Source organism: Varanus komodoensis, unplaced genomic scaffold (assembly GCF_004798865.1).
Source record: "Varanus komodoensis strain SLA01 unplaced genomic scaffold, ASM479886v1 scaffold13_1, whole genome shotgun sequence".
Classification (NCBI taxonomy): domain Eukaryota; kingdom Metazoa; phylum Chordata; class Lepidosauria; order Squamata; family Varanidae; genus Varanus; species Varanus komodoensis.
The window spans coordinates 4,619,848-4,633,031 of NW_025335408.1; the positions used below are offsets into that span (position 1 = coordinate 4,619,848).

The window sequence follows — 13,184 nt, forward strand, 5'->3', positions numbered from 1 at the left end:
AGGGGAAAATTTCTTCTGAAGTTTGGTAGAACATTCATCTACTGAAGATACAGGGTTGATCCAATTTGCCATTAAACTCAAGTCAATTGATGGCAAGTATGTGGAAATTTTTAAAAACAATAATATAAAAAACTGTTTGAAGAGCTCATGTGTATAATTTGCTGAAAAACTATCCTTCAAAGTACAAACAAACTTGAACACAGCATTTGAACCAATTTCTCAGTTTGGTTTTATAGATGGAGTACTGTAAAGTGTAACATTTGTAATTAGATGACTTGGCTAAAGTTTAGCATTTCAGTGTGAGATTTAAGCACATGCATAAAACTTTCCTGTTGAAACATGCTTTGTCTGGGATTATGATAGTTTGGAGAAAACCACACACACTTGCACACACACACTCCATACAACCTAAATGACCTTTATTAACAACGAAGTTTTTCACGTTTCTAACTTTAGTACTCATTTTACAGAATATAGTTTTATTTTATTTCCAAGATTTTGGAGCACTTACATATTCTTATTAATTATATGTATGCTGTATTTCACATACCTCTAATGAAGTAGTTTATGTTTTTAAAAAGTATGAAAAGCATAGAATTATCAATTTTAGTAGTTGCAAATGAACAGCAAACTATCCTTTTTCAATAAGCCCATGAGCATTATTTTGCTACAGTTAAAAACCTTTGATTTCGAATAGAGATAATTGAGTTTGGACTAAAGTCTTCTCTTGAAATGGATGGTATTTAATGGTGCTTAGTTATGGCTGGATTGCACCCTGCCTTTTTAATTTTTATGATAATCTCTGAGTAGACCAGACATATTGTCATTATATGAAAGAGGAATTTAAGCAGAGAGCAACATGCTTACCTTTTAATGGTGTCATCTTCTGGGAATATAGTTCTGAAATGGGAGACCTTGTCAACAGATGGAAACTGGCAGGGTCTGATGAAGAAGAATAGATAGCATTAGGTAGATGGAAACCACTGCAGAAGGATTGGGCACCCCAAGACAGTGGCACTGAATTTATTTTCAACTTGGGACTTCAGATGGGGAAATGAAATGATTAGGTCTGCCTTACAGTTTAAGTGGACTAAAAAGATGAAAGAAAAATGAGCTTTTAGATAATAAAGAGTACATGTTCTGTCTCCTTCAGACACCTGCCTAACCTTTTATTTAAGTGCCACCATTTATCAAGTTCTGTTTACAGTGTAAAGACTTTAATGTAGAGCTTATCATTGGGGTGCTTTGATACTTAATCCTTCTAAAGCTGGTCTTTGAAATGCCTTTATAATGATAAGGTTTGCAAAAGTGACAGGTTCTCTGTCTCATCTTACTTAAAGGCTTAGATAAAAGAGAAGAATACCTTGCAGGGGATATTATATATCCTTCACACAGAACTTTTTGCCACATTATAACACCCTCTAAATGTAACAAAATACAAAGCCACTAGTGCTTGAAAGTTTCACATAAGAAACAACTATATTTACATCAGAAGTTCTACCAAGCTTTATTTGGAAGCACACTTGTTTTCAGGGTAGTTATATGGATGCTGTTATGCTTAGTTTGCATATGTAAGTGATGTAAATATAATTCTAGGATAGCATGCTCAGAGATATTTACATTTGCAGAAAATTAGAGTTATGTTAATAACATTAATATTTGGGAAAATCAGGTGGCTGGAAAGTAAGTTTCATTCAAAGTTTAGTGGTCCTTTGGTGGCCCTCTTCCTCCTCTGGGCATTGTGGAGAATCGAAATTGCAAATGGACTCAACCATCTGATGTTTCTCAGAGCATAAGAATCATGTATTGATTTATTTAAACCATTTTAATGATTGTAAGCCACCCCGAGGCTTATGCGATGGGGCGGCATATAAGTTGTCTAAATAAAGAAAGAAAGAAATTTCTTAGCCACCATTCAAGACAAACTTCCCATGGCAGTATGAAGCATAAAAGCAATAAAGGTGTCTATGCCTTCTTCTTTACTAATAATTTGTTGGTGGGGAGGGTACCACAACCATCTGTTGCAGCAGAAACAACAAAGTGTCCTGTGGTGCCTTAAAGATGAACAAATTGTGAACACTGTCTTGTTCATCAGATGCATGAAGTGTTAATCTCACATTGGCAAATTCAGGTGTGAAGTGAAGTCAGAAGGAATGGAAATGCAGAAAATATCATGGCTTTAATGGTGGCCATTCACAAAATGACACCGAAGCAGTGGTGCTACTGTGCTCTCCTGAAGCACGTGTGTATACTTTCGTTAATTTGAGATTAACACTTCATGCATTTGAAAAGAATCTTTTCCTGTTCTCAGTCCTTGCACTCTTCCAGTAGTGGGTTGAACTAAAGTGGAAATATTGCAGAGAAAGAGAACAGAGTGAAGAGGGTAATGAGCTGAGAAAAGCAGGGGAAATGATAGGCCATCATCCAGGTAGCGCAAAGTCCAGGAGGTGGCTCTACATCCAAGCATTCTCTTGAAGTATGAAATTTCCTGATACAACTTGCACAGTGAATCATAAAACAGCCCTAGCAATGCTTGCCTTTGGAAAAGATGGGCAGAGAGAGATGGCCATGCGGTTACACTGGGATTATCCTGTTTTAATACTCTCATGTGAATATTGGAAACAATTTGCCAAACACATTTTTATCAGTGTCCCATCTCTCTTGATCAGGGCCATGAGAGTAATGCAAAAAAATTCCACACCATTTGACAGGAGAATACAGGCAACTGTTTTAGCAGCTGGTTGGACCATGGTCAGCCAAGTGTTTCTATTGTCTGACCAAAAAGTATAGAAATTTGGCTAACTTAGCTATTCTTACTTTTAGAAATAAGATTGGGCAGAACCATGGATGTTTGAACAACTATTAACCATGAAAGCAAAATGGAACTTCTTGATTATCAGATGCTTGGAGGAAATCAGTGGGCATGGTTGCCCACAGCTGGCTACAGACTAAAAGCACAACCCTCTACATGTGTATTCAGAAGTACATGCCTCTATATTCAATGGAGCTTGCCCCCTAAAATAGTTATCCTAATGATTGCTTCTGTTATGCAGCGTTGTTACATTCGAAAGAATAAGCCTTGAATGCTTCCTCTTCCTCTGCTCCTGTTTTGCAGTGCTCTGCATCCTGTGGGAAGGGCTTAAAGGACCGTGAAGTATATTGTGTTAACAACTTCCAAATTAAACTAGGAGATGATGAGTGCAATCATTTAAGGAAGCCTCGAACCCACAAAGTTTGCAAATCCGTCAGATGTCCTGAATGGAAGGCCACCAGGTGGAATGAGGTATTTCAGGCTCGTTTTTCTGCCCTGCTGCCTTTTATGCAATACAGTGAAGAAAATGTTCCATTTTCCTTCATTAAAGTGTAGGGCCAATGTTTCTGGTGTGCAAAAAACAAACTATTGAATATTGGCTGGTCTGCTACCTAACAATAATTAATTTCTAATTAATAGAAAAGTTATCTACCATGTGTTCCAAGAATATGGATAGAGTGGAGACCAGTGTCCCTATTTCCACCAGCTCCCCACCCCCAACAAATCTTGCATGTTTGGCAAGTCTAAGGACTGTAAAAATGCTTACATCATATAAGCACAAAGAGTGCAGGAATCAATATGAACTGATAATGTTTAGTAGACAGCTGAACAGCTGAACATGAAGTATGAGTGCTCAAAGTACAAACAATCATATAATCAAGAAGACAGTTCACATATCAAATTACACAGCATTGCTATTGACAAAAACGCTGGATTGTATTTTCATTTCTTCTTTTCTTCAGAGCTGATTTTTATTTCATTTATCTGTTATGGATGGCAGTCAAGCGTGATCTTTCCAATTCCTATGTCCTGAAATCTTCAAAAGATAGCTGACAAAAGTGCTCAGATGCAATGAAATGGCAATTCTGTGCTTTTCCAGAGGAATAGTATCTCCCATGCATTCAAGGCAGAATTGTACTGGAGAGTCAAGAAGCCATAAGCCTGCAGGAAGGGCTCTGGGGCTGTTTCAGATGCTGTTCCCTGAGTATGGACGTGCCATGCAGCTGTGCCCCTCATTTCCACAAACTTGTTTTAGGGACGCTCTAGAAATCCCAAAGGGCTGCCTTAGTTCGGATTTGGAAAGGATGAGGGCAAACAGGCTTAGGCTTAATCCATATTGGAGAGGGGAACTGTGGGTGGAACATTTGGAAAATGTGTTCTATTAAAAGGGAGGCATTACATGCTGTACCCCAGGAAACCAATTAGCTTCACATGGAGGCTCATCAGGGAAGTGAGACACCTGTTAGGTAATTTTGTTTTTTGCAAAAATCTGAGAAGTTAAAAATCTGAGGAGAATGCAAGTTCTGCTTCATTTATTTATTATATTTACATTCGCCTTTTTTTTCCTTTCAAGGAATTCAAGGTAGCTTACATAATTCTTCTCCTCTTAATTTTATCCCACAACAACACACCTGTGAGGTAGCTTGGACTGAGAGTTACTCAGTGAACTCCATGGCTGAGCAGGGACTAGAACCCAAATCTGCTCAGTCTCAGTTCCACACACCTAACCACTGCACAACACTGCCTCTTGCTGGGTCTTATATGAGTAAGCACTGTGGATCACAAGCAGTGGAAGGTTGTAAGAAAGTTCCTTATAATACATGAAAGAGCAGTTGAGCACATTTTCCATTTATTTGACCCCCACATCACATATATGTAGCTGAAATGAGAATTATTTATTATTTCAGTTGTGTGCTCTCTCTGTCAGCCCTTCCGCTTTCCCCCAGACTTCTCGACATAAGATATGTGACCCAGCACTTTACTGTGCCTTCTTCCAATTTCTTTGCAAAAGGAGTGGATTGTCCCTCACACTAGGTTTTTTTGTGGGATTTTTCCTTTCTGCCTTTCTGTATGTACCTATATGTGCCATTGCACAACACAGGTGGTATACAATTTAAGTGTGAAAATACACTAGGCTTCTGTAATGGCACCATCTAGGAAAATGCCAGACTTTCCTCATCTTTTAAAAAAGTCACAAAAATGGCCAGAAAGTCAGGAGGGACCCTGGAGGATGACAATGTTGTGAAAAGCTCTTATGGACGTCCAGGACTCAGGGATCACAAGTGCACAATAAATGCCTCATGCAAAGATGAGTCCCCCCACACACACACACAACCAAACATCAGAGGAGATTGCTTTCAAACAGCTCCATCTTACCACTGACAATGTTTTCCATCCCATGCAACCATATTCCCTCAACCCCTTTGCTTCATCTTTGTGTCTTTACTTTTTCTTTCTTCCTTTTAAGCTTCTGCATCCTTTTAATGTAATTCTTCATGGCACATTTCCTAAAATGTGTGCCTTTTAAAGAGACAGAATATATGACCTTCTAGAATGGGTGGGTGCATGGAAGGACATTCCACAACTTGTTTTGATTAACTTCATTTGAAAATCGCAGATGTAAAGCTGGAGTGTCTATTCTCCAGACCCATTTGTGTCATAACTATTAACTTTATGGTGATCTGTATGTAAGCATGAAAGGAGAACAGATCCTTTATACATGTTTTTCTTTGTAGTCATCTCCATCAATGACACACACTGATACAAGATACATCCTTCAATGGAATGCTAATAGACTTCAGAGTTATACTGACAAAAACAGTGCAATGCAATGAAGAAATATCCTGTGCAATGATTCCGGACACAGTTTTGGCACTGCATTAGTCATGGATATGACATTTTAATTATTTTTTTTTAAAAGATTAAAATTAGATTGGCAGGGATGATGGCTCAGGCTAGCCTACACAGCTTGTGACCTTCCAAAATGATCACAGTTCAAGAACTGAGGGCTCCTAGCTGTCTGGCAAACCCAACATCAAGAGGCACACCAAAGGCCAGTGGCCATGTGGCAGAGACTCCTAGAGCTCTTGCAACACCATGCTCCTCCCGCCAGTCTTAACTCAAGTGTCCAGAAGGAAACCAAGGAGATGAGTTTGAAGGCTACTAAGAGGTTCAGGAAAACTAACAGTGGAGCACATCCTCATTTTCCATACCTACTATGGGTTTGACCACATGGTCCAGATTCCAGCTTAGAAGGAGAGAATTGCTGAGATTACCTTGTGAACACCCAGCCCAACTCCCCCTTCTCACTGCAGTATCGGCTTTATTGTTGATGCCTGGCAACAATGAAAACATTCACCATTGCCCCATGTTGTACCTACCCTGTTCTTAATTGTGGGATAGATAAAAATTGCCTTTTTAATTTTAAAAGGGATCCCCCTATCAGTCTACTTAGATTTGAAAGAAAAGTATCTTTCTTTTTCTTTTTCATATTGTCCCCAGTATAAGAAAAGGCTCTTTAGAATGGGTGTGGATGATAGTGTCTCCATCAAATATTGTTCCTAAGTTTACAGTCTGAGTCCTGTTCTCTCTTTTCCTTTCTCTCTCTTTGACTGTGCATGCATGTATTTATTCCAGTGCTCTGTGACTTGTGGGGAAGGCGCTCAACATCGCAATGTTTACTGTAGGCAGAAAGGCAGCGGCCGAGTGAATGAAGTGATGTGCCATGATCTTCCTCAGCCACCTAGTCAGAGGCCTTGTTGGTTGGCTGCCTGTGCACATTACCAGTGGTTGGCTGATGAATGGCAAGAGGTAACTATACTCAAAAACTTGGGATGATATTTGAGATGATTTAAACCAGTTTAAGGTATACATTATATCTGCCTAGTTTAAAAGATGGAAGATTTTCATGAGGGACTCTTCCAATTTAACAACTGATTGTTTGGATTAAAAACAATAATGTCTTTTGCTACGTTGGCTTTTTTTAAGAACTTGGAATGGCTCATGATGATGCAAAGGGGCAAATGTGATCTTGGTGCATGCTTCTTTAGTCTTGTATTGTATTCCTCTATAAATAAAAAGTCCTGAGAGTGGAGGGGAAATGTGAATATGTGTGCCACCTCTCCAGCACTGTGTTGATGGAGAAGGTCTGAAGACGGGCTGTGACCATGAAGTACTGTAACTTCATTCAGTCAAACACTCTTGCTGTCTCTCTGCAAACTTTCTCCAGCTACATAAGGTGGTCAGGGGCAGGAGGCATGGCATATCCCTTTTCCTTCCGTGCTTATTATTTTCCAGTGCCCAAACTGTTCTTGCATCTCAAGTCTTCTGTTTAGCAGACAGTGTTAGTCTAACTGAACTCCCATTAATTTTAATGGGTCTACTTTAAGTAAGACTTCTATTATATACAACCCTATCTTTTCCGAGTTAGGAAATGCATTAGCCCTACCGAGGGCAGGGGTGGGGATATGAAACATGGAACTTGCATGAGAACATCCTTCTGAAAGTCAAGCATTGATCTTAGCATCAACCACTTTGGTTTTGTGCATGCTTTCCACAACAGTTACAAACATCAGCACAGCTGTGCTGGATCAGATGAAGGTTCTGTCTAGCCCAGCACTCTATTCACACGGTAGCCACCCAACTGACTAGGGAAAGCCCACAATGAGTGCAACAGGGCCCGCCTGCTTAAGTTCTCCAGGAACTGGTATGCCTAGGCATATTGCCTCTGATACTGGAAGTGAGATATATGACGGCTAGTAGCCATTGATGGCCTTATCTTTTATGAATTTGCCTACTCCCCTCTTGACCTCTAGATTGCTGGCCATTCGTTGCAGTGAATGCCACTGTTTAACTATGCAACGTGAAGAAGTAGCTCCTTATATCTGTCCTGAATCTCCCACCAGCTGGATTCACGGTGTATCCACGAGCTCTAATTCTATGGGAGAAAGAGAAAAATGCCTTCCTATACACTTTCTCCATGCTATACTTAATTTTGCACATCTCTGATATCCCCGAACAATGGGTGTACACACAGATACTTCCGTCTGTGAGGTCAAGCCTCTTATCTGTACTCCGCCCCTCTAGTTGGCTAGCTCTTCTCTCCTGATCCCATAGGATGGGGTCAAGAGTTGTTCCAGGCCCACCTAGCCTGTCCTGTGCCCCTTCCCAGCAGCTGTAGATCCTGGGAGAGGTCAGGCTTGAGATAAGCCCCTTTTCTTCTCCCATCTTCATATCTGGAGGCCCAGTTTCCCAAGGCCCATCCTCCCCATCTGTAGAGACCAAACTTAGCTGCCCTTGAAACTTGTACCAAGCACAACTGCCTCTTTTGTTTTCAACAGCCTGAGTGGCCCCAGAACCACTGCCTCCAAAGTAGTCACACTGAGGTTGATTTGTCTAGAAAAATTTGGCTTCAGAAATGAAATCCTTCTTTCTTATGAGAAAGGATTAGTTTTGTTCTTATCATCTTCAGTGTTCTTCATCATGTCGAAAAAAGGAAACATACCGGAAGGTGAAGTGTGTAGATGAAAATGGGATCAAAGTGAACGAAGGGCTCTGTGATCCTTCTACAAAACCTCCATCCAGTAAAAAATGTAGAGCATCTGCCTGTAAATACCTTGTGATTACCATTGATTCATCAGAGGTAAATTTATCATTGTATGATCAAGTCTTTGGTTTTTGCTCAAAAACTGCATAAAATTTCTAATCTCTCCCACTAACAGTTAAAAATATTCTTGAATTATTTCAGCTGCCTTCAGTTCAGTTTCCCTCTAATCTGAAAGCAACCTAAGGAGCTGGATCACAGAGCTGCGTTTTTTTACTGTGCAAATAACTGCTATTTGTGTTGAAAAAATATTCTAGGCCTTTGTCTTGAAAAAGATGTATATCTCATGCCATGTACTCTGAACAAAATACAAGTGTCTTCTTGAGCGTGGGTATCTGAATCAGGGAGCCAGTGATGATATCAGTGTTATAGGCTGAATTTAAAAATGTCTGTTTCTGGAACAGACAGCTATTCACAAATGGCACAGGATCCAGTAGAGATTTTATTAAGGGAATTGAAAGAAGAGAAATCTACTGGTTTGGATCCAAAATTCCATGAACTGCATTCAGCTCATTGAATAGGTCTCTCTTAAGTTTTCCCTTTCGCCCTGTAGCCCTTTGCACCCCCTTCCCTATCATTCAAGATCTCTGGAGCAGATTGCTTATGAGGTCAGACGATTGCAAGAGGAATTCTGTGGACACAACACAGCTTACAAAACTCTGGATGCAATCCGATATGTGAAGGCAACCTTAGTATGGTTAGCAGCATGGCATCAGAATTAACTGGCCTTCAGGCCATGCAACTAGGAATTGCAGGAGATGATGGGTGAAAACCATGGTGTTCCTTTTTCCATATAGTTTTACTCTATGTTGGAGATCCCATATGGGGCACTCCTTTCCAGATGTTTCACCACAATCTCTAAGGGCCTTCTGTTCCTGTTGCATGAGGACATGGAGATCTGCGTGGCAGCAGCATAAAAGCTGTTCCTTTCTTTTCCAAATCCCGACAGCCTGATCTTTTTCTCAGTTAAGCAGCAGCAGTTAAGCAGATATAAGCCTGCTAAAGTTCATGATCTTCAATAGATCATGCAGGCCTTATCCCAGGAGTGAGCAATTCAAGAGTGGTTCCCACAATCTCTACCTGGTGGTGAAATAGGACAGGAGTTGCAACCCAACAGCATCCACAGGATCATGAGCTGCTCCTACACGTGATCTTATGCATCTTTGGATATAAGTCTAATTAATTTCAGTGGGGCTTACTCCAGAGTAATTGTTCCTAGGAATGCAGCCTTGGTTTATTAATAGCTTTTCTTCTTTCGTAAATACTCTGATTTTCATAGATTTTCACTGGGTTGATAGAAATGAACTCCACAACTGCAGAGTATGGTATACTACCAGATAACCCTGTTAAATGGCATTTCTCTTTCAACCCACAGCCCCACCCATGGATGACAACTATGTAGTTTTCAGAAATTCCATCTGAACAGCACAACATTTAGTTATTATACCTTCCCACCTATAATGACTGGCTGCTCAGTGGCAGTGCTTGTCAGCAGTATATATTTGGTTCCTGGAAAGCAAATATTAGGAGCACAAGAATGTAAGCAGCACTGACATTATTGTTCCATATGCTTTTTGTGACAAAAGTTTATCATTTTAGTGTCCAGCTGGTTGCTATCTTGAGTACCACAAAAAGATCCCGTACTGTGTCGAGGCCCATGACGCCTGGAACACTGATGGTCTTCGAGCAGTAGCCTACCCAGATTGTCCACTGGCACGATCATCACTGACAAACAGATGCCACATCAAGGCTTGTCTACATGTTGCTGCAGCCTGGAAAGTAGGGAAATGGAGTGAGGTGAGTATAGATGAGCAAATAATTAGGGTGCCACATTTCAGAAATGAATAGTGACTTCAGCTATTATTTGCTTTGATATAAGTTGGGAGATAAGTGACCTCACAGAGTCTCTTCCAGTTTGGTGATTCTATAAATGTAAGGTTGAATCCAAAGACTGCTAGAATGAGTCAAACTTCTTACGCAAATTTAGTCTGGCAGATTCCCAGCTGTTATGGAGATCAAATGAATGTGGCTGTCAGCAGAAATGGCCAATGTGGTTCTAGAAGGGCTGTGCCTTTCTCTTCCACCTTCATAAGGAATGTACTAATGCAAATGTCTGTGAGCATCTCACAAGTTGTGCTTGCTTACATGGCACGAGCAGGCATGAATCGACTCACCAGAGCATTCCTCTTGCAATACTGTAAGGCAATGTGGGAGCAGGATATAAATGGGCAGAGTTGCTGGTTCCAGGCACTCCATCAGGATTTAGGACTGGAAGAATAAAATGCAAGTGTTGAACAAGTAAAGTGTGGGAATATGGTGGGCATATAGCAAGGAAGCTCACCACCACTGATCATGGGATGTAAGGTAACATCATTATCTTCCAATTTATTGGCTTTGTGGAGCTTGAATCAACATGAATTAACCTTAAAGTTGGCCTTTAGTGGAAAGGACAGCGGGGAAATGGCAGGCTGGATGGGAACCTCCCATGTCTCTGCCAGAGGTTCCCCGGTTGTGTTCTACTGAAACTGAATCTTGGTGAGTGCTGAGATCTCTGGAACATCCCAGTACTTGGAAGTAGCGTAGTTGCACATTACGACATTATGGCTACTTCAGTTTACTTCATACTTTTTCTTTAGTGCTCAGTACCTTGTGGAAAGGGGATAAAGGAAAGAAGAGTGGAATGCAGGACACTAAGTGGTTCATCCAGTGACTTGTGTCCACCACATTTAAAACCTACTGCTAGACGCATATGTCACATGAAAGATTGTAAGTAATTGGCTTTTCTAGCTTGAAATTCAGGGTTATACAACTGAAGCATTCATTCCAGAAAGTAACATACACATTTGTTTTCAGGTGAAGAGATAAACAGCTGCAAAGAAATCCAGATTAGAAAAAAGGTTCAAAAGGATGGTGAATACTTGCTTAATATTAAGGGGAAAATGATAAAGGTATTGCTACTTCTTTACTGGGAGGTGGGGAGCTGCAACATAAAACCTCCTTTATCTAAAATAATTAAGTTGCTGTTGTCTTTATTTTGTAGATTTATTGTTCAGACATGTGGCTAGAAAATCCCAAAGAATATTTAACATTGGCTAAAGGGGAAGCAGATAACTTTTCAGAAGTATATGGATATCGGTACTGTGTTCTTTAAGTGTTGTTTTGTAAATATAAGCATGTGCTAACTGCAGAATTGTACACTTAATATATAAAGATGTGCCTAGTTCTGAATTATCATTGTATAATCTAGGAATTGAAGGTTAAACCTGTTTCCAGTTTCAGCCATAGATCCATGAAGTGATTTTTTCCAGGGTGGGAAGAACCATTTTTGTGGGAAAAACTGCAAAACCTCATAGCTGAGTCCCTATCTCCCACAACCAAGTTACAATTTATATTATTCAGTGCTTAAAGCAGCTGTAAGGTTCTGATATGGAATGACTTCTGATCCCAATCAAGCAAGACTCTGTAACAATTTCCTGCTGTAAATCATACTCTTCCAAGCAATTATTTGCCCACTCAGATAGCAAATAATTAGTGTCTTTGGTGGCAAACATCATGCAGTGGTGGTGCGGAGGGGGAGTTTAGCAGGAAACTGGTGCTGGGTCCCAGTCCTGATCACAAGCACATTCTGTGTTGGGCTGCTTCAACCGCTTTGTTTTCCAAACAGAAGTAGCTAGTTTAAAGACTGCTGTTCTAAAAGAAAAAAGTATGAATAATATAATGCATAGCCATTGCTTGCACTTAAGGGGAAGCCAACATTACAAAGGATGCTCCTGAATTCTGCCTTAGTTAAGAAGGAACCCTGGTGCTGATGCATTTTTAGACCCATGCTGAAAATGCTGTGGTAAGGTCTGACATGGCAAGTAGGTGCCATCCACCTGTTTGTAATGTTGGTGGCCCAGAACATGAGCAGCCTAGGAAGACCTCAGCAAATCCATTTTACTGGTCCAAATGTATCTGATGTGGTCAATGGACAGCGTTTCCTCCACTTTCCAGCTATGCTGGATGTTATTGGGACATGTAATGTGGCCACCTACAGTGGGAATACGTAGCATTCTCCAGATTAGGGATGTGAAAGAGTCCACCAATTCATGTAGTGTATATCACAGAATCCCTTCCAGGTTCCCAAAGCTCTGCCAAAATTGTGTGGAGTAGAATTATTCAGTTCTGCCTACTCCAAAGCATTACTTGGCCATGCATGTTGGCCATTATTCAGCAAAAGTTAATCATGTCTAAACCCTATATATCTTTAATGAGAGAGTTAGGGGCATTCTCCTTGAAATCAATAGGACTGAAGTATGCCGAACTTGGCTGGATTGTGTAGCTGGTTTTAGCTGCATATCCACAGATGCTTGTGCAATACTTTGGGTAGCATAAAACAATCTCACTCTTATAATACTCTTCAAATTTTTAATATGGGATAAGACTGTGATGTACTGTGATTACCAAATGTACTACAGTAAAAACTAAGAGGTGTTTATTTATAGGCTGCAAAATCCATATGAGTGCCCTTTTAATGGAAGCAGACAGCGAGACTGCATGTGCAGGAATGACTACCCTGCTGCTGGCTATACCATTTTTAGAAAAATAAGAATTGATCTCGGTTCTTTGGAAATCAAAAGTGAGTCCTTACATAATATTATGAGTTATGTGAAATATTGAGTAGGGATGGATGGATGGATGGGCAATGTTTGTGATTGCTTGTGATTACCTGAAGGAGCGCTTACGTCCATATATGCCCAGCCGCCCCTTGAGATCAGCGGGAGAGGCCCT

General features: G+C 40.4%; 1 protein-coding gene across 1 annotated transcript in view; it reads left to right on the forward strand.

Moving 5' to 3' along the window:
* Nucleotides 1-13,026, forward strand: part of ADAMTS20 (ADAM metallopeptidase with thrombospondin type 1 motif 20) — a 78,049-nt gene extending 65,023 nt beyond the window's left edge. Inside the window, exons 29-35 of the mRNA XM_044423092.1 lie at nucleotides 3,116-3,283; nucleotides 6,449-6,622; nucleotides 8,283-8,453; nucleotides 10,014-10,211; nucleotides 11,051-11,180; nucleotides 11,268-11,362; nucleotides 12,899-13,026. Coding sequence (XP_044279027.1) covers nucleotides 3,116-3,283; nucleotides 6,449-6,622; nucleotides 8,283-8,453; nucleotides 10,014-10,211; nucleotides 11,051-11,180; nucleotides 11,268-11,362; nucleotides 12,899-12,916 — 954 coding nt within the window. The 3' untranslated portion in view covers nucleotides 12,917-13,026. The remainder of the gene's footprint in view (nucleotides 1-3,115; nucleotides 3,284-6,448; nucleotides 6,623-8,282; nucleotides 8,454-10,013; nucleotides 10,212-11,050; nucleotides 11,181-11,267; nucleotides 11,363-12,898) is intronic.
* The last annotated feature ends 158 nt before the right edge of the window (nucleotides 13,027-13,184 follow it).